This window comes from Antedon mediterranea, chromosome 9, assembly GCF_964355755.1.
Source record: "Antedon mediterranea chromosome 9, ecAntMedi1.1, whole genome shotgun sequence".
NCBI classification, from domain to species: domain Eukaryota; kingdom Metazoa; phylum Echinodermata; class Crinoidea; order Comatulida; family Antedonidae; genus Antedon; species Antedon mediterranea.
Genome location: NC_092678.1, coordinates 23,821,524 through 23,847,543, shown reverse-complemented (window position 1 = coordinate 23,847,543; position 26,020 = coordinate 23,821,524). Strand labels below are relative to the sequence as shown.

General features: G+C 33.8%; 1 protein-coding gene and 1 long non-coding RNA gene across 4 annotated transcripts in view; one reads left to right on the top strand and one right to left on the bottom strand.

The window, feature by feature from the left end:
- Positions 1-26,020, top strand: part of LOC140059416 (uncharacterized) — a 32,655-nt gene that overhangs the window by 2,383 nt on the left and 4,252 nt on the right. For 2 of the 3 annotated variants that reach the window (XM_072105320.1, XM_072105319.1), the window contains exons 3-21: positions 8,978-9,121; positions 9,497-9,674; positions 10,657-13,715; positions 13,958-14,758; positions 14,989-15,531; positions 15,641-15,797; positions 17,977-18,131; positions 19,249-19,429; positions 19,827-19,947; positions 20,205-20,287; positions 20,851-20,993; positions 21,112-21,156; positions 21,287-21,417; positions 21,807-21,972; positions 22,264-22,600; positions 23,904-24,440; positions 24,664-24,812; positions 24,979-25,165; positions 25,436-25,577. In XM_072105320.1, the coding sequence (XP_071961421.1) occupies positions 8,978-9,121; positions 9,497-9,674; positions 10,657-13,715; positions 13,958-14,758; positions 14,989-15,531; positions 15,641-15,797; positions 17,977-18,131; positions 19,249-19,429; positions 19,827-19,947; positions 20,205-20,287; positions 20,851-20,993; positions 21,112-21,156; positions 21,287-21,417; positions 21,807-21,972; positions 22,264-22,600; positions 23,904-24,440; positions 24,664-24,812; positions 24,979-25,165; positions 25,436-25,577 (7,259 nt within the window). The remainder of the gene's footprint in view (positions 1-8,977; positions 9,122-9,496; positions 9,675-10,656; positions 13,716-13,957; positions 14,759-14,988; positions 15,532-15,640; positions 15,798-17,976; positions 18,132-19,248; positions 19,430-19,826; positions 19,948-20,204; positions 20,288-20,850; positions 20,994-21,111; positions 21,157-21,286; positions 21,418-21,806; positions 21,973-22,263; positions 22,601-23,903; positions 24,441-24,663; positions 24,813-24,978; positions 25,166-25,435; positions 25,578-26,020) is intronic. The other variant, XM_072105321.1, reaches the window with a different exon arrangement.
- The window catches only part of LOC140059420 (uncharacterized), a 43,294-nt gene that overhangs the window by 13,904 nt on the left and 3,370 nt on the right, over positions 1-26,020 (bottom strand). The window contains exon 2 of the long non-coding RNA XR_011847183.1: positions 25,842-25,956. This is a non-coding gene — a long non-coding RNA (uncharacterized lncRNA). The remainder of the gene's footprint in view (positions 1-25,841; positions 25,957-26,020) is intronic.

Below are 26,020 nucleotides of genomic sequence, written 5' to 3'. Positions count from 1 at the left end.
AATTATTCTTCAAAAATTGACAGTTTCGGACAAAATTGAGAAAAGAGCTCCAATATTGTTTCTCTTCACGATGACGTCACTTACAATACGTGACCATTTTATTTTCTGATATATTTATAAGATATTTAAATACAAACGTTAAGTTATGTACTTATTATAATGATAATTAAATTAAATTTCTCTTTGGATTGATTAAACATCTTGCGTTGAAAGGTGTAAATGATAGCAAGTCAACCATCGGTAATCATATTGTTAGGCATACAGGCGTGCCTAATTCAAACTCAAAGCAGGCAAAAATTAATGCTGCTTTTATTTCTAAACACACCGTTCAATGGCCTAACACTGTACTTAGGCTATGCATTAACTACTAACTCGCTGGTGGCGAGGTTTTATTTTGAAATTAAACAACTTACACAATTATCTTAATAAGTATAATCAAATAATTTCAAAGTGAACCTTTTATACAATTACACACGATTTTATAAGGTAGTTTTTCTTTTTCTGTTATAATGTATGCTATAGGCCTAACATGTATAGAACATTCCAAATTTGAAAGTAAAATTGTCTATACTTTGTACATATATTTATTACATAGAATGCATAGCCGAATCTGGTTGCAATATCATGGCTAGCTATTTTATAGTAATGTATATTTGATAGTCGCATTATTCACCGTCGCTAGAGAATTCTACCTGCTTAGCATAATGCAGACTTTGACGCCGAGATAATGTGTATTCACACACGGTTAGCTGCTTAATGTGGAAATATAACGCGATTATACCCTATTCACACTGTACTACTAAAGTACAAATTCTAATTGTCTTCATTGGATTAGTCTATAATATCATAACGTTGCATTGACAATATAAATGCTTTGAAAATAGATTGAAATAATGGATGGAAATGTTTAACCGTTAACACAAGGTATGTTCATTCATTGAGGCCACGACTTTGTAACAAATAATACTCAGTATATAGCGCACATTCACCATTCAGCCATATAAGTAGGCCTACACAAGAAGATTCTTTCAAAAATATATAGGCCTATAAAATCATGCATATGACCCAGCCTCAGCATGGTTGAGAGGCAAAATATCTTTATGTAGGTAGGCCAATAGTGTATTACTTTTATTGAGGTTAGTTCGTCTGAGTAATAATAATAAATGTATTACGTCACCGTAATTAGGTATACATTAAAGTAGTACAATAATGGAATATTATTGATTACATTGCGATTTAATGAGTGGAGTTAATAATGCACGAGTTAATTAGCAAACGCCATCGCTAGCTTTCAGGGTATAAAGATCGCTGAAGCAAATATTACTCCTTAAAGGGCCACTCCGGTTAGACTTATGGATTCATGTTAAAAGGCTATTCTATACCCTTTCAAATATTACTTCTTAAAGGGCCATTCTGGTTAGACTCATGAATTCATGTTAAAATGCAATTCTATGCCCTTTAAGATTACTCCTTAAAGGATCATTCCGGTTAGAATTATGAATTCATAATATTAAAGCTATAATATACCCTTTCAAATTGTACTCCTTAAAGGGCCATTCCAGTTATACTTATTAATTCACATATTAAAAAGATATTCTATCCATGTTAATAATAATAATAATAATAATACCAACTTTATTCACATCATCATACATAAATAGTACAATACAATACAATATGTATGTGTGTGTGAAAAGGAGCCAAAAAATAGCTTTTGCTAATCAAGGTTTGACTCCTGTCACAAAAAAATTAATTAGTGATAATGCATACATTTTCATCTATCAACAATAATTCAATAAGAAAGAAAGAGCAATTACTATATGAAAGAAATAACGTAAACAAGGGCTAACATTAATATTTTTGTAAAAGTAAACATTTAACTTCATTTATGAATTTAAATCTAGAAGAGGTACATTTTATAACTAAGGGTAAATTATTCCAAAGTTGAGCTCCATTAAAAGAAATTCTAAATTTACCAGCATCTGTGCAAGCTTTCGGAATTGCAAAATTATATCTATTACTAAATCTGGTACTAGCATTATGTGTAATTAAATAAAAGTATTCCATTGTTTGATGTGGTGTTTTGCCGTTAATTTAGTCATGAACAAACTTAACTATACTTAATTCAAACAACTTAAAAACGTCTAAAATACCCAGATCTTTAAATAATGGAGAAGATGGAACCATAAAATCAGAGAAAGTTATACATCTAAGACACATTTTTTGGACAAGTAAAATAGGATATAGATGGGACTTATGGTTTAGAAGTCTGGGGTAGCACGTATAAGTAATATTTGATTGAATAAATGATTTATAAAGCATAAGTAAAATATTACGGGGTACAATATGGCGTAAACTAAACAGAATTCCAGATTTCTTTTTTATCCTATTTTTAATAAAGTTTATATGGCTCTTCCATGTGATGTGCTTATCTAATTTAAAACCTAAAAACTGAATTTCATTGTTAAAGGGATGTTATGCCCTTTCAAATAATGTTACTCCTTAAACGGTCAATCCGGTTAGACATTATGGTATAAGTCTAGTGTGAATATTGCCAGTAAATTGCGCGTTCCATAGAAAGTAATTATGTAATTATAACAGTTAATAATACACAAGAGATTATTCTCATTGTTACAATTTACAAATTGCATTTTGAAACATTTAAAAATACTGAAAATTAACATTCGGTAATTTGTTTTTGTTGCTATGAGATTGATGCATACATTATCAACTGCCGGAAAAATGAAGATACAGCTAATTTGAACAACTAACTGTTCATAACTGGTCATAAAGCAAATAATATTTGATATTTTGTTATATCAATGTAATAATGATAATAGAATAATGTGAATCAATTTAATCACTGGGTACAAAGGTTAATGTTTGTTTTATTATTTCCACATTCTGTATATCTGGCTATTTTGTGCAACACTTATCATAAGGTGAGTCGAAGAGAAAACATAACATTTTTTTATATACAGTACATATTTTTAAAGTTCTATTACAAAATTTAGAATGCTATATTGATCTTTTTTCAGCAACAAATAGATCTTAGTTTACTCTAAAGCTTATATTAGTAACCCTATCGTGTATTAAAATGTTCATAGGTAATTGATAATGACGTCATTATCATCTCATTACCAGTAACAATTACAATCTCCGGGTAACTAAAAATTCAACTTCAATTAAATTCATAATCAATTTATTTTTCAAACATGAATTCTTCTTCAATAATAATAACAATAACTAAAATCCTGATTTGGAAACAACGTCCGGTCAAATAAAGAAATGTTTTTAAGAAGTCAGAAATAGAGAGAAGTGGTATACATGATATAACAGAGAGCATTACGCCCTATTCCCCCAAACCTCAATCATGTTAAGCTCTGTCTACACTATAAAAAACTAGTTTGACAAAAAAGTGTGTTGTGTCCAAATATGGTAGTGATATGCCCAAATATGGCAGTTATATGACATCATCATGTCAATATATGGGCACATCACATTTTTTCGTCACATAAAGCTTGATAGTGTAAACAGAGCTTTACCTATACGGTACTGAACTGAATTACTATGGACAATAATATGCTTTGTTATGGGGTTACTATACTAGAAGCTTTATGGTAATATAGTTTTTTTTCTAAGCCTGCTCTATCTCATTTGCATTATTACTACGTCCTATAACATTGTATTATTGCCATAATATTTGCAACACAAATTCCAATTATGGTTCGGATATTCGATCGATATTTTCATGCTTTTTCTACTGCACATGCGCATTATTAGCTTTTGCACATAACTATTTTCTGTTTTTTTCTGAATTATAAATACACAGTCACTTGGATTAAAATTCTTATCACTTACAGTAGTACTTATATTTCATTTATTATTCACTATATCGGGATTTGATGGGAGGACGGAGAAGTCTCTCTCTTCTGGTGATTTTTAATAATACACAAATCCCGAATATCGCGACAAAAGGGCGCGCGAAAATATTCGGCTTTACATAATTAATTAGTAGGCCTAGTTAAGAATAAGATGGAGAATGAAAAAAAAGAAAGATGATGTATTTAACATTACTGGTGACAGAAAAAGAACCCGGTAAAGAGATCATTAATGGGTAGGGCATGATGTTCCATGGAAGGGAGAATGCCACGAAAAGCAACCAATCACCAAGGAAATTCGTATGTTCAACCACCTCATAAGAAACAAGAACTATCGTGATATAAAGTACACTGCAATCAAGTACACACCATTTGGAATATTTATCAGCAAACTGATTTCATACAAAATGTTATGAGTAGTTGGACTGTGGATGCTGAATCGAGTAGTCGTAAAGATACATAATTGATCTGTGTGACTCACGACTTTTACATTTATGTACATTAAATCTTATTGCTATTGATACGTAAAGGAAACATATCCAATATTATAATTAAGATACAGTACACATAAAATAGACGGGTGCGCCAACTTGTTGTATTGTCGCGATATATACGCATTATCAAACTAGTCAGATTTCAGTATACTGTATCCTTATGCATCGAATATCTCATTATCATAGTCAAAAAATCTGCAATATCGATGACTAAAATGATCACTTTTCCCGCTGGGATTTCTAGACAATAAGTATATTTGGATCTGGATTATTATTTCGACTGATTATAATGCATCGGGGATAAACAAGTCACCCATTAGCTATCACGTGTTGAGATCAGGTTGGCCAAAATAACGGCGAAAATGCATTATTTGTTAAGCTCCAACAATAATAACCTCTGATGCGGATATGAGCAAACCATACTGAACCAAAAACATTGCATATAATAATACAACATATAATGATATAAGAGTTTTAATCAACATTGTGTGAAGGAAAAAAGCCAATTAGACCTAGGCCTAACTGGTAAAAACATGGTTAAGTGACTGCTGATATTATAAAATGTATCCCACATAATATGTGAAATACACACTAATATGCATATTTCTATTTTATTAAAGTATAAGCAGTATTTGAAAAGTGAAAAATAATCAAAGTTTTTCTAAATTTAGAAATAAATTACAAAAATAAATGAACATATATTTAGAGGCAATTTGATGACGTCAACAATTTTAGAATAAACAACAAATAAGCCGACATGTATATGACGTGTAGAAGATGTATATATGACGTCACGTTAAGCAAACACTGACAACAAATATTGGCATTTTAAATGAATTGTTTGCGATCTCGGTATTTCTAATACTTAATTTGTTTACTTACAGTATAACGAGCATGACATATCATACAGATGTATGTGTAAACTCGTCTTCCGTAAAATAATTTAAAACATGAACGTAGAATTCAATGAACGATTACTTACGCTTAAGTAACATTGATCGCCCAAAGTAGAACGAATAATAAATATGAATGGAGATATTTTTTAATGTAAAATTAGGCCGTCAAAATAATAACTCTTCTTTATAAATAAGCCAGTTCGTCTATGATCAAAGTGAGTGTTTTAGTTATGACCAACTGAATATCGTAAAAAAAAAAAAAATTATAGCCTAAACGTTGACGATTTTGGCTATGTTCTTTATGTTGTAGGCCTATTATATACAATATTTATGGTTCTTGAAAGTTATTCCCTACAAATGACTCGCCCCTTAATTCTATGACCTCATATTTTTTAATTAAAGCTCTCTTTCTCATAGCCAGAGATCTTACAGTTTTCAGCGAGCCTGCGCCAATGTCTAAACATTGGACGTGATATGTCAAGACTGCAAAACACTTAAACTCTGAACACAATGAATAGGGTACTTTGACATTTTTAAAATGTATTCAACTAATCTTTCTTAACGTGTAATAAGATACAGTAGTATATCATTTATCGGTGCTATGGTATCTACTGACCAGACATCCTTTCAGTCATATATTTTAATATTACTGAATACTGAATTCTCTATTTATTATCATGTTGCATTCTATCACAACTAAAGACACACTATATAGATGACACTAGTCTTTTGAATTAAATAATATTGTGTAAACTGAATCTTGAAATAATTTCATTTGGATCCTAATATTTGCGAAACGTTTTTTAATACTTTGCATCTATTGGATCAACTAAAAAGAAAAATTCTCTTCTAAACTGAATCTGTTTAGACACATTTCTTCAATCTTCATAAATTTAAAACAACTTGGTAACAATCATGTTTAATTGTTCGTTGGTTTTACTTTTCTCCACAAGAGGAATACCGACCTCAACATTTTTTATTCACACTACACGCGCAATGTTTGCGTACGAACGCGTAACACCGATATCTCCATGACGTCATTCTAGTAGTTTTTCTTACAGATGCTAAATTCGTATTTACAACTTGGTAGTCATTAACCAGAACTAGGTATTGATCCCAAATCAATAGCAATTATGTTTAGTATTGATATGGCTGACTTTGGCAATGAATTTGCATATTATACTGCTTTGAACGTCTTTATTCACGTTAGTGGAAATAACGATATTGATTGAAGTGCCAACCAGGATTACTTAATTCCATTCTAAAAATGCCTGACATGTTTCTTATTATAATTATGGTAAATTTAAAAATAAATTATATGCGTATTTTTATAACCTATGGGAGTAACACGTCTCTCAATATAATGTGCATACATAACTAGTTGTAATTAATTCGAAATTGAATAATTGTTAAGAATATCACAAGAAAATGAAGACGAAAACAGAGAAGGAAAAGGAAGAAGAGTTAAATGAGCAACAGGGGAAAATGTGAGCTGTATAAGAAGAATAATAATGGGGAAAGAACAGAAGATTGACAAAAATTGAAGAAAATAAAAAATCAAGTCTAAAAAAGGATTATTGAGGAAGATTATAAGTACGCGAAGAAATATGATAGAAAATATATAATGAACAGATAACAAATATGAATATATAAAGATGAGAGGAATTAAAAGAAATCAAAATTATAAGAATAAGAAGACGACGAATGAAAAACAAAATGAGAATTTTATTTATCTATCTATTTTACATACATCAGCGCAGTGAAATATATACCTAGCCACTTAACAGAATTAGAGACTAAAAAACGAAGCTGATACGTCCATTTCATCTTGAATAATATGACGAAGAAGCAGGAGTAAAAATCAATAATGTAAATCTATGAAATCTATCTCACTGAATTCTGTTGAGGAGAAGCAGGCAATATTTTCATTATTCCTTTACGTGATTTTTTATTGAATAGCTGCTGCGGCTGCTTTATTTTCATGTAATTATATTTTCATTTGAAAATAAAATCGTTTATGTTCATATAATCAGTGTTTGTTTATTGGGTTATTAATCGCAATGTGTTGTTGCTGCTAAACATAAGTTAACAAATAAAAGCAATTGATATATCTGGGAATTGAAGGTGGGGGACAGATTTCAGATTCAGATTCGATTTATTAAGTCATTCATATACATAGTATAATAATAATTGTTTTCTTGGCAGAAAAACACAAGTAAAACAATACATACATAATATTTACATTCGTGATCAACTTGGAACTAACAACAACAAAAACAACAACAAATGATCAGCAATATAAAATACAACAGACCTAATGACCTATCTTTGAAACTCACTGTTGTATAGTCTAATGGCGCTAGGTAAGAATGACAATGTATGTCTATTTGTTTTTACTGAAATTGTTGTTCCAGATCTGGTAACTACTAACTTATTGTTGAGAATATGAGATTCATCAGCTAAAATACTATTTAATTTAGATATCATCCATAATTGGCGTGGGTTGAGATCCGTACAAAGTAACATCAAGTACAGTTTCTGTTTAAACGACATTAGACTAAAAACTTATACAATACAAAAAGCCCCATCTTCCATAAAAAAAAAAGGTTTCATTTCATCACAAGCGACATTTTGGATAATCCATCGCGTATGATTGGTCAATTACTTGGGGCGTCCGCGTTCGCTTCCGCGCGTTGCGCCTATGTTAGAGCCAGTTTTTACTTGGGCCGAGTTTATGAATTGAAATAATTGCACTGTTACGATGTACATTCAACATGACGAAATTACAAGTTGAATTTAATGTAGAACTACTCCGATTGTATGCTTCCCTACAGCTAATGCATGAGTGAAATATGTCCTATGACATAAATGATTACAACAGTTACTCACAACACTGATTGAATACGTTAACAGATCATACGATACAACGAATATAGGACTCTATCTAACGTTAATACAAGAAACATTTATTAATACAGTATATCCACAATCTCTATTATGGAATAACCATACTATTTATAATACATCTATTACAAGTGGGTCTCGGTATCTTCACAATAAAAATAACGGACACAATTTATAACCGTACGTTTTTGCTAATATAGTTTAAAAATATTACGTGTTTATGGGAACCACGTGATCAGACACATTAACATATTGCAACATACAGTGAAAATTCTATTTTCTTATGTGATTTTCCTCTATTCAAAGAGAAATATTATTATTATATAGGACTTACTTATTCGTTAAAATTAGTGCAATGTAACTAATTAACTTATTTGTGGTTTTAATGGGTCGATAATAACATACTGGTCATAGCCAATTGGGTTTGTTTGGTTCAAATTTTATAATGTACAGTAATCAAAGTCCATATACTGTACACATTATAACATGCGATAGTATTATTAGCACGGGTTACACTTATAGTTACATTAACGCGTCGGATTATGTCCACTCGTTAAAACGTATAGGCCTATAGAATATACAATACATCTTATAAAGACTTATTTTAAGTAAAACAAAGGTACAAATCGTTTAAATTGTATAGAATACGTAAAGCAAAGTACATGACTTCCAGGTCTCATTTCAAATCACTGTACACGGATTAAAAGCCTTTTGGGCTTAAAGGTTTTTAGAAAAGTACTTTATATTATAATACAGTGTAAACCTTTTAATTAAATTCATTCGCTTTTTTTAATTATTGTAGAAGGATGTATGGCTTTGCAACATGTGCTACCATCGCCGCCATCTTATAGCCAGTTCAGGTTCATGGTACCATCGACAAAGAGGTAAACCGTCTGGATCAGGGAGGCGAAGCAGTCTGGACGAAGCAACTATGGCAATAAACGCAGTAAGTTGAATCGTGTTGGACTGCAAAGTGCCATATTTTACACTCAGTCTGTCGAATTTATATGACATGGTTGATAAAAGAGTAATAAAACACATTATCTAAATACTTATTTGTGTATAACTGAATTTATATCAAATAAAGCGTTATCATATGTATATGTCACTAAACTTGGCATAATCCACACTCATAATGTTATAAATCGTTATTGTCCATTATACACGAGAATCGCAGTCACCTTACATTTAAATAAATTTTTTCCAGATAATAACTCATTTTGTCCAAAAAAATTATGGATAAAGTTTACCCTTTTTTATATATTGTTGAGATCCTAATTTTATTTCATATTGCGTGTTCAAAATTTGAATTTGTTTGCAGGGTCGTTCCGAAGGCATACGTTTTGAACGAACCGCCTCATTTTCAGAGTACGAAAACATTCGAGATTCAGTGCTGGAGTCGGTTGATATACAGTATGTGCCAAAAGTTGCTGACGAATTACGTAAGGTGGCGTCTGAAGGACTCGAGCGGAGTGGTATATCAGAGATTATATCAACTGGTATGTATAGCATTTATGCCCCCTTTTTTTGAAAAACCAACTGAAAATAATTATAATAATATATGCAATAAACATTTATCCCTAAGGAAAATGAAACTAATTGGCACTAATGCATTTTAAAACGATAACTTCATTAAAGCTGTTACAATGATTCCACTCCCACTCACATATGAGGCATAGTCTCCACAATGTCAAAACTTAATGTAATAATGACATTTTTACCCACGTTAAAATATCAGTTTGGATATCAAAATAAAGCAAAATTAGCATAGGCCTATATGATTCATATACCGCCTACCCATTGCATGTTACTAACCTACTTCTCCACGTAACACACTTTATGTTATTATCCAAGATGGGCTATATCATAAACGGTTGCATGTCGCTTACGTTTTAATCTATGTTTGTGCTTCACCATTTTTAATTTGTATTTTAATGGAGATACGTCCACTGTTACCCACAGAATTATTGTTTTTTAGATATTTCTGTAATAAATACGTTTATAGATCCTACAAAACGATCAACATTATTTGGAAAAATAATGTACAAAAAGACGATAAATGTAGTTATAAATTATTCTCACATGTACTATCCATAAGCTAGTGACAGTATAACCCTTAAGAAGCCTGCATAATGATGGTAAAGTATTTTAACGCATCATAAACATTCAAGTTGGCGATTAAACGATAAAAATAAATAATGTTACGACGAGGGAGAAATTCTAGAGTTTCATGTCACATCAAATCGCTTAGCATAATAGCTCAGATGACAAGCATAAATGTCACTATATAATTATAGATAACAAATATTAGCATAAACAATGTAGAACCTATCTCAATATATAGTGTTTATTTAGATTTACGTTGCCAAAATACAATCCTAGTAGAATTTACTTATTTTGTGAATTTGTTAACTCATTTCCCAGTTTCAAAGACATCGTTACGTGTATTATAATCTTCTGCTACGAAACTATATTTTTCAGGAGTTAAATTTTTGGACCAACGATCAAGCAGTGATGAAACTCCAGACGATCAACAGCATAATCGACAGCGAGATAGCAACCATAGTCTGCCAGAAAATACTATGACGTCATCGTTTTCTGCTTCCGATAGTGGTCTAGAAAGTATGCGAGACGAGGACATTACACCGACTCTTGCCGAGGAATCCCGAACCAGCTTAGACCTTGATGACGAAGAAATGAGAAAAATGCTTATGCAAATGTCAGGCAAAGAAAGTACTGATGCGAAAAGGAATCAGAAGCAAGATGAAGTAATTGTAGAAAATACGGAAATATCAGTCGATAGTGTGAAAACGATTAGCCAGCAACAAGATGAAATAGCGAGACCAAACGGTAGTACTTCTGGTAGAGTTGTAGCCTCTTCAATACATGATTTACCGGCTATAAAAGAGAGAAAATCGATTCTTGATAGTGATGAATTTAAATCTATAGAAGAACAAATTTATAGCCATACAGAAGGATTTAAAGAAATATTTAAATCGTTTAACTTTGGAGGAGAAAAAATTAGCGCTGGGTCTACAAGTTCACTTGACAGAGAATCCAGTGATGGACATGATTTTGACGAAGACGACTATGAAGAAGAGGATTTGCAAATGGAAGCACTAGATATTGATCACACATCAACTGTATCTCATGATGACACAGCTACAGATAAAACTTTATCACCGTATCGTGAAGAGATAGAAATGATGTTAGCTAATGGAAAACGGAATTACTCATTAGATTGCGAAAGTTTAAGTGACAGTGAGATCCGGGTTTGTGGAGGAAAAACAAAATCAAAGGTTGTAATTGGAGAAAAGCCTTCACATGCCATTAGTGACCCAAAACTATCAGAAAGAGGTCGTTCCCTTCTAACTGCTGAAGATTACCTTCAACAGGGATGTTTCTTAGGTAAAAACACTGCAAAGTCTTCCTCATTTTACGGATTTCCAAGTGAGAAAGAGGAAAAACCAGAAATGAGATATAGATCTGTAGGTGATTTAACTAAACTAGGAATGGAAACAGAATCCGAACAATTAGCAAAAGCGAATAAAACGAACCGCACTGCTACACCTGTTATTGTAAAGTCTCAGTTTCAATATCCTTCGAATCGTAAACAAAAACCGAATTCGCTACCCAAAAGGAAACGTAGTCGACGTATGATTGAAAATCCTCTGTCACCAATTTGGGATGTAGATACGTCAGGATCTCCTCCCGATGCTGACTATTCATCCGGTGATTTTCCGTCTCCGGAATACGCTGACCCATCTCTGGCAGAAGAGTCTCCTCTTGAGTACGAAGATGAGGAGGACATTGATATTGAAGAAGAAAGCATGTATGATAACACTATACATCATTACAGCAAAGACTCTCAAATGAATGATATTTACGGGAGTGGCGATTTAGCAGATTTATTAGAGGAAGATGACGAAGACGAAGAGTTTCGTCTTCACGAAGAGTATTCAAGAAAATCAAGTTTAACACCAGAAGATGCCTTTCAATTAGAAACAGTGATGGAAGAAGAGGAAGAGGAATATGAAATACAAGAGCAACTGCCATCACCTGAAAAGATTTCTACTGGATCTTCTGAAAAAGTGGTCGAAAATAATGAAGTATTATTTGAATCTTTTTCATCAGATGCGGACAGTAAAGAAGATGTATCAATAAAAACACCAAAGCCCAGACCGCCGCCTCTAAAACTCTACCACGATCATACAAAAGTTACACCAGTTTCAACAGTTTCGTCTAAATCAGATACTCAAGTTTTAGAATCACCACCAACTCCAATTGAAACAAGTAAATCGTTTGAGAAACCTATACTAGCTAAAATTGGAGATACAGTTACCTCGCCAGATACTAGTAAACAGCAAAACAAGACAAACGAAAATACATTAACAGAAAAGAAAAAACCACCTACACCGAAACCTAGACATAAACCTCCAGCACCCCCACCTATTCCCCCAAAGCCGAGTTTGTCATCAATACAACGAACACAATCTCAAAAAGGAGTAAGCTCAGTAAAAGAAATTAAACAAACTTTTCAGCAAACGTCACAAGTAGCTACAAAGACGTCCAAGTTCGTTCAGGAGTCACCACAGTCTCCCCGGCTTTTAGCAACATTTAGGCAGTCAACAGAACAAGAGGGTTCCAGTATTGTTGGCCGAGAGGGAGAAAGTTTGCAAGAGAAGGTGCAACAATTTGAACAATTCATCAGAGATACCAGTAGCAGTCCATTACCAGAATCACCTAAAAGGATCAGTAGGTCACGAAAGAACTCGGATTCGTCAGACAACAGTACACTGACTACTGAATTAAAACAAGAAAATAAGACAGGTGAACCCCGACCTACTGCAGCTGTTAGAAAACATGTTCCCGCTACAAAGGATGGAAATATTGAAGGAGACGATGCAAAATCAACAGCAACAGTCGCAACAAGTACAAGTAAAGAAGATGGTGAAGTTTCAACTAAAAGCGTTACTAGAATCGCCAGTAGCAGGAAACATCAACGCGTTTCAGTTGGAACTGAAACTGTACCTGAAAAGGAAAATGATGACAATGAGGGTGATAAAGCACCGATTGCAGTTATGTACACAACAAAAGGCACACATTTACTCTCAATAAGATCCAACCAACCAGATTCTACCGACGTCCACCAACTGGAAAGTCCTTCGATATCCCCGACTTGTCCAACAACCAGTAGCATAGCTGTAGGCACCAGCCCAGAAGGATCCCCACCAACTTCCGATTCTGAATCATTATTTGTCCCAAAAACGAAGATGTTCCGAGAAAAAGGGGTCGGTACTGACCAAGACGTCTCTACTGCTGTGTCATCAACATCGTCACGTGGATCCAGCGGATCATCGACACCAGAGATGATTGTTAAGAGAAACAGTAAACGTTTACCTGTTACCGACGCCTCTACCACACCGTTGATGCCCACCTCTTCTTCTCGGCAACATACCTCTGAGGGTCAATCAGAATACTCTTCGAAAATGTTCACATTACCAGGAAAACCACCGAGCCATAAAAGGCATGCTTCAGGAGTAAGTAACATTTTGTTATCGTTTCTGTTGTTTTTTATATACTTGTGTTTGTTCTTCTTTAATTCAATGTATTATTCTTACACTTACGGTACCTGATACCCATCATGAATACAAGATTATATTCTGAGAATACACAAAACTCATCCACATTTATATCATTTTATAGTTTGGAATAAATAAAAACAATTGAATTTATAATACAACAAAAAATAACTATATATTATATAATTTTCATTGAACAGATTCAAGCTCAAGGCAGTGATGTATCCGACTCTGATTCTGAACGTGGGGGTAACTCAGAAACAATGTCTAAAATTCGACGAAGACTTCCACCAGTACCAAGCACACGTTTATCAATAACCTCTGTCGGAATGACAGCAGATAGCGCCAATGAAGAATCAGATTCCGACAAGACATTGAATCTACAGTACATAAGGGAGATGCTTAGGAGAAAGGCAGCGGAACTTGAAAAACAGAAGCTTGAAGTAGAGCGTGCTGGTAAAAAGACAGAAGAAGATAAGAAAAGACTTGATATGACAGCAGCAAGAATATTTAGACGTCAGGAAAGAAGACAAAAAGGTACTGGTATGATCTTTGATGTTGATGAAATGGTTATGATGCACGACAGTGAGAGTAAATCATCAGATGATGAGAGATCAAAGTCGATGTCAGATCTCGATGACGTCCTAAGACCCTTCTCGCATGGATTCCAGTTGACGAAATCAGAAGAGGATATCATCAAGCAGATTGAGAAGCAAATATCTGAGTCAACTGGAACTCAGTATAAAGCTTACGAAAGATCAGAGATAGAAAGGGAAGTTCGACAAAAGTATGGATTATCTGATGACTTAAGAAGGATCTCAACTGCTCAAAGGAAGAAGCACGATTCACGCTGTACTCATAGTGATGGTGAATTTGAAGATACCATTTACGACTCGCATATGTCAAGAAAGAAATTCCAATCAGATGCGTCTGTACGGAGAACTAATAGTTCGTCTCCGCCTGTTCTTCGTCAATATAGAACAAAGGACAAGAAAAGACTCGTAAGTTATTACCAACATCATACTATGAACAGCTATTAAACTTTACTAGCAATGCGAATGTATTATCAATTTTAAGGAAAACATATACACACATTAACAACATAATCAATATTTATGCATGGTATTACAGTTTATAATTATACCTAGTAAATCATTCGGAACTATTAACTATCATGCAACAATATATTGGTATATAACATTATATTAATCATTGCATTTTTATTTTTAAGATTGATGAAGAAAAATTAAGCAAAGAAGGTGAACTAATTGAAAGAAAGATACGCGAAGACCAAGAAAGGCAATTTAGGAAAGAAATAGAACGTCGAAAGCGCCAAATGGAAGAATCTGCCAAACGACTGGAACAGATAAAAGCACAACGTCGTAGCGACTGGACTGGACAAACGTCTAAATTAAGTCAAAGTATGGGTGATATACAACGAACCGACAACAGACACTTAGGTGCTGGTATGAAAACCATGTCAGATGCTCAACTCGACGAAACTGATGGATCTCACACTCTGTCACTATCTTCTCCTTATTTACCCGACAGAGGACAATCCGTATTGAAACGCGATGCCCACGGCCTTATTCTGCCTCTAGATGATACGCCTTCTCAGTCAATAAGAAGGGATTACCAGTCAATTCAAGAAGGGCGCGAAGATATTCCGAATTTCAAGTCTGGCTCTGATTCGTCTGATACTCGGGGTTATAGGTCAAGTCGACAAACAGACGGTTCGTCTGATTCAGATTCGTATCAGCATCGAAATGAAAGGGTAAATCCTCAACATTTTTAACGGATTCGAATAAAACAAACAATTAAATCAAAAGTACATATATTCACATATCTGCAAATATAATGTAACCTATTGTTTCTGATTGTAGAGGCGCTATGACAGTATCGGACGTGAAACAAGCAGCCAAGTTCATGGAGTAATGTTAGGGAAGCCATTACTCAGTCCATCAAAGTCAGCTCCACAGAGAAGCATGGGATCGTCACCTATTCCTGTCTCATCCACGCAATCTTATCCAAATCTGGAAGGTATAAAGTCTCCATAATATTTGGCCTTCAAATACTTTGCACGATCACTCTATAAGTGCAATACACTGTAGCAAAACTTTGCACACTCTTCTTTATCAATTATTATATTATAGTAACTTTTGCACGTTATGTTAATATTGTTCTTTAAACTTATTTACAGCATGCTGGAATGAACTTATATTTCAAACGTAAAATACAATCATAATATTTATATTTCATACTGCTTTTAAACCAATGCTTGAAAAATGTTTAATTTCTATACATAACTGCACATAAGTTTGGTAATCTCGACGGCTTCATGGTAAAGCAGTTTAGAATGGTAGAATCAATATTACTTCCTATACTAAATTAATAGCATACAGTATTTTACTGATATCAATTATATTCGAGTTCGACTTAATCAAGACGCCCTCTATAGTTATCAAACTTATTTTCATAACGTAACGTCTCTTATTGGATGTTTGTTTTTCTCGCGTTGTACTGTGTTGTAGCTGGCATGATCTATCCCTACATGCACCTTAGTACCATGTCTCTTCCTGATCGTGTAGTCCATATGAGCAAAGATCAACTTCTGGATTATTATCAGAAAGCTTACGGTAAGGTCATTTTTTTTTCTAAATTCTCATCCTTTTCTATTAGTCTCATATTTCGACAGTGGCACCATCAGGAAACACACACGTTTACGTACGTGTAGCATACTACACTACAGCATAATTTTTTACGCGCGCGTATGTTTCTGCGTGGTGTCAATGACGATGTATTCTCAAGGAACTATTTTACCTATAATGCTTAATATAATCTTGAATTAAGAATAAGTCAAAATATTTTCTTGATAATAACAGTATAATATTCTTACTAACATGCTGAACATTTATCGCATATATAATACATTATTTAACGGTAGTATAGTTACACAAATGTTTCCTTTAAACCTGGCTTTTTTATTTATAAAAAATATACAATGCTTGTCACATTAACAATATTGGTATAACTTCATTATCTTCCATATGTAATTATAACTACATTCTAAATGAACTTGGTTACACACTTTTTATATCGTGAAAAAAAAAGCCTCTCGTAATAATAATACAATTTCTTTGTGTGGGTTCAACGGAAATGAATGCCTGCAAATATTAGAATTATACGAATAGATAAACGATAAACAAAAATGGAATGAAGTTAAGAAGAAGAATCATGGGTAATACTACACGTTTGTTGCTCGACATTATGGCGTCAGAAAAGACACTGATATGTCAGTAATGTTAGTTTAATCGAAAGATATATGAATACGCAGTCACCAAAACAACTAAACAAGGTTCCAGCAAACCTATTTACCTCGAAGCATGTTTCCACTCCCGATCATAACAGCTTGATTGCCCCAAATTCATGACCAAATGTCGCCGAATCGGTGTACGTCAAGAACCGGTACCCGATTCGACCATTTCTTTCAATCGCGTGATCCGGTTCTAACCAATTCATTAGATTTGTGGACATTACATTTCATCTGCTTCTGAGATACAAACGAGAACACAAATTCAAGAAACAATATTAACTGCTACAATAATGTTGTTTGATGGTATATGTATCGACGATACCGACATAAATGACGTGCGCGTACTAAATCCATTCCCTTTTCATCAGCTTATGAACGCGTACACACGTGATATGACCGAATAAAGTGGTAATTAGTTACATAACATAATAAAGTATTCATTAACCAATGGAATTTGCTCTGAATCCCGGAGATGTATTTAAATATAAATCAATATTATAGATGTTGAAAAACTAAACTTTCAAATGTATGAAGATTGTTAGACATAAAAAAATAATTTAGCGATATTTTTATCTTGCTTAATAAAATTTTATCAATATAAATGTATTGAGAAGGATTGAAAACAATACATTACAATTATCAACTACATAAAATGATAATACCGCACTGTAAGTTGATCATTTTAATTTACCCGAGAGTAAAATAGACTCGTCTAATTGATGAAAATAGAGCGAGCGCAAATCAGAAATAAAACATCACAAGCAGTTTATCAATTGTGACTACCGGGGTACGTTCGCACAGAACCAATCAGTATACATTCCAATACATGTAGATGATAAATACATTTAGTAGATTATGTTTATAAGTCTGTAAAGCGTTATTAAGATTGTCTGCTTTCTTGCCCAGCTGATTATTATTATAGTAGCCAGGAGGTAAGGATGGAAGCGAGTGAGTGGACACGCCGTGGAGGAGCAGACGACAGCGATGTTGAGGAATATAGAAGTGCTCCAATTCACAGAAACCGACAAAGCTCATTTTCAAGCTACAAATCAGAACCAACGGTAAGTTAAATTGTATTATATTCCATTCATTTCAATATTTTGAAAAAGCATTTATTCATGTTGTTTTTCTAATGCGTAATGATTACAATTTAGTCCGAAAAACAACTAATAAGCAACGATTACTTGGATGAAAGTTAATGTTTAGTTAGTGTTTACACAATTCAACCAATAGATACACCATTAAAATGAGTGTTAAGGTGTTTGGTTGGTGACAAAAATAATATGTAGAAAAAAGATATGTATTCACAAAAATACTAATGTTGGTCATTAACGAAACATTTAAATAATCGAATTTAAAACAATTATTTGTTGAATTATGTTAATGATTATATAATTTGATTGGTGTTGATGTGGGCCTGTATAATTAATCGTGTTTACCTTTTATTCTGCGTATGTTGGTTAATATTACGCGGTGGTATTATAGCGTTATAGTGTTATCACCACTTAGCTCAGTTTATGGTAAAGCTTGAAAATAATTATCTTGCGTTGGCGTTGTTTCGTTTGTTTCTGAGGAGGATATTGACAAATTGTTTACAAGACATTGATGTGTACACTCTAGATATAAACTGGGTTAAACGTATATATTTACTTTAAAGTAAGATTATTAATTAAGTCTCCATAGGAATGATTAGGTAAAAATTAAAAAAGATAATTTTCAGCTTACATTAAAATGACGTAAATAAATGTATAATACAGTGTTAGTTTAATTATATTGCAATGTTTATAATCAATGACGTTAAATGTTTACATAAAAGGATTCGGGCTATTACGTACGTTACGTTTTCGGTCACACCACGTGTACGTTTTCTACGGAATGCGTTACTGTTAACGGTTGTACTGTAGTAAGCTCTTTCTACACTATCAAACTAGTTTGAAAAAAAAAGTGTGATGTGGCCAAATATGGTAGGGTCATCCTCTATAAATAAGGTGTAATAAAAAAACACATCACATTTTTTGTCACATAAACGTTGATAGTGTAGACAGAGCTTTACACTAAATCCAGTTCTCATGAATTTGTACGAGTTCGGGCTCAGTGTGAACATAACTAAAGCTTGACAAATAATACAGTGGTCAGTTTTGTGGTTGAATGTTTGTTTTATAAATCTATTCCACACAGGTCCGGGAGTATTCGTTCCCTACTAAAAAGTTTTATTTAAGTAAAGATCCTTCTGATAGATCATCTAGAGGCAATGGCCTGGGCATGCGCATTATCGGAGGAAAGTTTATACCCGGATCTAGACAAGTAGGAGCGTATATTGCTGAAATATATCCTGGAGGGGTCGCTGAAAAAGTACCTGGTACGTAAGCAACAACATTTTAAGGCTTATTATCTAAATAAAATACTATAATCTTTTCTTTATTAAACTGTGTTTTGTTTCTCTTGATATTACTTTACGTTTAGGCGTATGGTATATTTTGTACTGTTTGTTTGTTTATTTGTTTGTGATATTTATTGCTATCCATAAAATACACAATACAATACATTATAGTTTGAACTTAACAAAATCATACACAAATTAATAATTGTACAGTTATGGAATAGCAGAGGATAACCCTTCAAGCTGGGAAGCTTGTTTCAGAAAGAGTCCTCTATTCGCATTTATTGAATGAAGAAAAAAGAATAAAATTATTCAAAATTGACACGCCTGTTTGATGCACGAAACAAACATAAATTATTACATGTTCTTTTTATAGAACTTCAGTTAGGAGATGAAATATTAGAATGGTGTGGGGTTTCACTAGAAGGCAAAACGTATGAAGAGACTCAGCAATTAATTAGTGGTTCAGACGGAGAAGTTGAAATTGTAATAAGAAGGTACCGTGTACTTTATTTGATACTGCGATGTCTTCAATCAATACGAGTTTGCTATAAACAATCTAGATACAGTACTTTCAAATTAAACTAAAGCTCTGTCTACACTATCAAACTAATTTGACATATTACGTCATCGTGTCCATATATGGGCACACCGCATTTTTAATGGAAATACTGTATCATTGCTCATGAGTGCCACAAGGAAAACATTGCTTTAAGAGCGTAATTGTAAGATTTTTTTTATTCATTACTTGCAGTGGAGTTTGCATGATGGATTCACCGCGAAAAAGCGCCTCATCTAAACAAACGTCACATGGTAGTAGGCAATTTGCTATTTACGGTAAGATTACACACTTATAGGCCTAGACTATTTATTTTTATACTACTGTAACAGTGGAGAAAAGCACATGTTTTTGAGGAGTTTTTTGCATAGAATCCTTTCTTTTTTATTTTTTATTTTCTTTTTGCTTTCGCGTGTACAATTGTATAGTGTCATAATTTGTATTTGTCGTTTCATCGGAGGACGTACCTCTTTAGACTGAATATCTAGTTTTCATTATGTACCTCGGTAACATTAGTAAAAGTTGCCTATGAAATAATTTACGCGATAAACTGCAAGTGAGTCTTACTTATTGGAAATTGCTTCCTAGCGAGCGTAAGACGTTCACTAAAGCCTCGGATTATGGAATCAGTTGGATTTATATTATTTGCTTTGCTAATGTAGGTCTCTAATTGATGGCTTCTCTGACAGGTATTATGATGTCCATATCGTCATGCTACATAACAAACGCGTTTTTATGATAATAAAATGCTCCGCTTGATTTACGAGATATACAGCATGTTATGCGTGCGTACATTTTGCGCTATTAGATAATCTTTTAATATGTTTTATTTCTACCGCAGAAACCGATGGTAAATGTACGAATGGCGTTGACCCGCGTACTTTAACCAAACGACTAGAAGGCATCCAATCACATTCTCCGTCTCAATCAAGTGAGTCGTTTTCAACAAGCCAATCAACGTCTAGCAATACATCCACACCAAAGGTAAACGAAGAAAGCCATACAAATTAAATGTTCAGATACTTGTTATTCAAAATCATTTGAATCGTTTCGTTAGTTAATTATTTCATTTTATAAATATTTATTTTTTAATGTTTTTTAGCGCAAGCGGAAGGAACGAATGAAGTCTATAAAGGGGGAAATTGAGGTAAATATTATTATATAGTATTTTAACCCTGTGGTAACTTCAGATAATAAATAAGTATATAAGAAATCTGCTCTATGTCGAATAACATAAACTTTTGTGGTTATTTTATAATTTTCTATTTCTTTATTAGCTCCAACTTGATTACGATGACAATGTCGGTGATCTGTTTATAACCGTAATAAAGGCACGTGATCTAGCACCTAAAGATCGTAATGGACTTGCCGATCCGTTCGTAAAGATCTGCCTTCTCCCTGGAAGATGGTTAGTATATTAACATCATTTTCATCATTTTTATACATGCAGTAGAAAATATACCTTCAACCACATACTGTACACACTTTCTACTGTCAACTACGGCAAACATTGTCTTAATCTTGATTACAACGCTTTCATCATTGCCATCCTCCTGGAAACAAGGTCAAATCTTGTTAAACCAGAATATAATTCATTCCATTCCTTTGAGTGGAAACCATGTTTGTGAAACGTCATGAAAACCAAGTAAAGTAGGAAAGCAATTTCATCAACTTGAGCAAGATATTCTTCTAGAATAAGCTAAGCATGCTGTATACTTTCTATGATAAATATACCGTGTTCCTGTTGCATATTTCCATTGTGTTCAGTAAGATAACATTATGTGATTTCCATTTTAGTGCTGAAAACAAACGCCGTACAATGTATGTGCCACGGACGTTGAATCCAAATTGGAATCAGACTTTCCTATTTCGAGGAATCAGACGAAGGGAACTTTGCACTAAATCTTTGGAAATACTTGTATGGGACTATGATCGATTTTCGACCAACGATTTTATGGGTCAGGTAAAAGTGTTTTAAAATCTAATCCTTCCTTAAAGTCAGTGGCCAAAGCGTGCATGTAGATAATCAACGGCAGATTGTGACTCTGGTTGTCGCTGTTAAAGATTTGTTCTCACTTGTAAATGAAACGCGCACTGTAAATAATTTGACCAATCACGACGCGATCGATAATCCAAAGTGTCGCTTGGGATTGGTCAACTAACTACTTGAATTGTGTCTACGTCATTGAGTTGCGTCCAGTGGGAAACAAGCTTTAAAGTTAAACTAAAACAAGAAAATCTTTATCTTCAACAGGTAATGATTGACCTTTCTAATATGGATAATCTTGACAACAATCCAAAATGGTATAAATTGCAACATCAAGGAGAGGTCGCTCCAGCTGAAGCACACACTCCTCAACTGGTTTCCCCCATCAAACCAGGTGGATTCTTCCTTCAACCACCGGCTCAGATGACGCGACCAAAGACGCGCAGTGAACAAAGTACATCTGACCCAGCCTTCTGGAAACGCGTATCAGATGGTACGTCATATCCGGTGTCCGCAGGTCAAATTGATAACGATTCTCCAAGTTCTTCTGCGTATGAATATGATACGGATCGATCCATCTCAGACGTCTCAGCAATCGATCGAGGTAAACTTTTACCATAATACTAAATACTATCTATTTTATTTATTTTCTTCTATTCGATGGATGTCACCCTGTTTGTACTTAATTTTAGTTTTATTTCATTCGAATGCTAAATATCTTTACTGCTCATATCTGTGCTTATCTATTAGGCCAAATGAACATTACATTAATTACATACAATTTCAAAATCTTTAAAACTTAACAAAGCATGTCGTTTTAACCGTTTGAATTGTTTTTTAATCGTGTACTGAATGACAACCGGCCATTCCCTTTTGATCTAAAATTCTAGGATAGTTTACAAGCAATATTATTTAAGATAATACATAATTATTATTTTGTATACTACCTATAATCTATCTATTACTTCATGTCATACGACTTTGTAGTGATATAACAAACACATCTGTGAAAACTGTACTATAAGCTGTTTGCAACCACTATTAATATATCACTTAGCAAAACGTTACAATATAATCATTTTATTACGTTACGTTCATCACTGATTGTTGTATAAATGTTCAAAACAGTTGCGTCATAGAGTACATGCAGAAATTCGTAAATATATAAATAGTTTGTGGCGGTAATGTTAAAATTGAAGTTCTTTGGTGTTAGGCCTACAAACCGGATTATGAATAACATACTGAGTACATTTTCATAATCACATTGCATATCAAGGCATATCATGCACTCCTAGGAAAGATAAATGAGTGTGTCCTACTAGGGTGAGAGAATGCAGGTTTGGTCAACCTGTTTGAGGAAGTTAGACACCTTGTCAGAGAGGTTTCCAGAAGTTTGGTTGCCTCTTGGAGAAATCATAACGGTTTTCGGGTATATGTACTAACATTTTGATAGCACTGTATAGTTTGTTTAAACATTTATGTCTATTGTAGTAACATCCTTTCATGTCACCCCTCTTACATCTTCAGATTAGCAAAGCTACAGGCCAGTTCACCAGGTATGATTTTAATCTAAACATTTTAATCTTCGTTATTTTTACCCTTTTGTGTATTTTTTAAATGTTGCATTCATTGTTGCACTACGTGGCACTTGACCTCCCTTTTCTTGTGGCTTCGCATTCCATTTGTTTGTTGTTTAGTAAACAACGCTTATTTTATTGCACTTTACGACTATGTCTTATTTTTCTAACATTCTACATAAATTAACATTTCATGAAATGTATAGCAATATCATATTTCAAACTCTTCTCATAAAACATATAACAAAACTAAAAGTATTTTTACAAATAAGTTAATAATTTTCAAGTATATATTGCTCGTTAATACCAGTCGTTCAATTGTTCTTTTAGATCACCCTCAAAATTCAGATTCAGGAGTTCATTTAATAGGTCAAATGTCACCTGAAGAACACCCAGATATATCTACGTCACTCACAAGAATAGATGACGCAATCCGTGCTCTTAAACTAACCGATCAACCAATTCCAATAAAAAGGGATAAACCCACGCTTCGAACAAGAGCCTCGTCAAAATCGCCAAAACGGCATCAAAGGCAACGTCCACAATCAGCAAACTTTGATTTACGCATCTCCAGAATGCAGAAACCAACTGAAAGCTACGAAGCTCAAGAAATGAAACGATCATTGTCAACGTCACCTCCGGTTACAGACAGACAATTTTATACACAAGAAAGACCAAGTTATTTTAAACATCCTGCCCACTCTTCGGTAGAACTTAATTCACCCTTTCTAGTTGCTCATAATCAGTCCTCTCGTTCGTCCTCATCTCACACCTTAGACTCGCCGTCCAGTAGTAATAACCAATTAAAAGATAAAACACCCTCGCCTGACGTCGTGATATCAGCGGATGTTCGCCACAAACCAAAAGGTAAATACTAACTGATTGATATTTCAAAATCGTGTTGGTGTTCTACTTTTGTTTTTTTGTTGCATTGTGTTCTCTTTCATTATTAAATAAAGCACGTTCATTCTATCGGCATTTTGTTAGCTTGTTTTTTAATAATGATCAAATCCTGACCAGATATCTAAATAGTACAGTACATATACAATACACCAATGTAAATAATTTAAACCGTCATTGCTTTTGCCAGAATCCATCCGAGTTGCAAATTTTAATCCAAAAAATCACCATGACAATCGACATTCGAACAAATCGTTATCAACGCCACCCGATCAACCAAACTCTGGATCAAGCTCAGAAACGGATAAAAGAAAACGCTCTGGTTCCAACCAAATATCGGTAAGGAAACTATTATTTCATAATGTGTTACCAATGTCCATTGTTTACAAGTAGAAACATATTGTAGCTTTAATGTTTTTTTCATCTATTTTATTCGTTTTGCTACTTTCAAAACAACATCATTTATCGCACTTCTCAAGAAATGTATTTCAAATATATTTTTTAGAAATCTACTATAAAAGCCGATGTCGTAATACATAACGAACAGCCTCGTCGTCGATCAAAAACACATTCCGATGATTCGATAGGAACCAGATCTGACTCGAGCCAAATGAGCAGAAAACCCCGTCGTAAAACCTCACGTGATGAAGATCCACTCAACTTCACAAGCAGAGATCCAAAGCGAAGACCTTGTATGTCTGTTTCTTTTATATATATATACATTTTACGACCTAGCTATCCACGATATCATTTTCACCCTAGTGTATATTTACAGTACCGCAATCAAGAGCTACTGATACCGTCAAATCCCCTGCTTCCCATAGCGTAGTGATGAAAAATTGCTGGCGTCGCGCTTAAGTCGCTGCTGCGCTGCGCCCCAAGTGGGAACCAAGCTTTAGCATCCTCAGTAATGTCCGTGTGAACAAGCTTCAAACCCATCAACTGTTATTTCTATTCTTTAGCTTATGATGGCGGAGACACGATTCAGAGTGCCCACGACGAAAGCAGAACCGAATCACCCGTTTTTAAACTTCAGGAAACACACGCACGAACGCCTTATGCCAGTCATTACATGTCAGACGATAGACCGAGAACATCGTCATGGTAGGTCTTTATAAAAAACACACCACCATTTTTAAATGATTCAAGATTGAACTCCTCTTCTTTTGGTTGGACGAAATATCTACAGTACTGCTAGAGACTGTATTATAGGTCTATAGTCTTCGGAAAGACACCAATAAATTGGTCTCTTCTTCTTCTTCTTCTGCCACACGATAGATATTGCAAAATATTATTATTCAAATTCAGCATTAAGTATAATGGAAATAGTGACGTGTCCGAAAGGAAATGTACAGAATAAAATCTTACCTCTCTTCTTAATAAAAAAAAAACAATCGAATTGTAGGAACATCTTGCTAATGTTATCGAAATATTTCCATAAACTATCGCGAATTGGGATAAAACTGCTGTTGAAATTTACTATCTATGGACAAGAAATAAGAAAACAAATCACAATTAGAGTTAGAAATTACAAAAGGTCTTCAGTA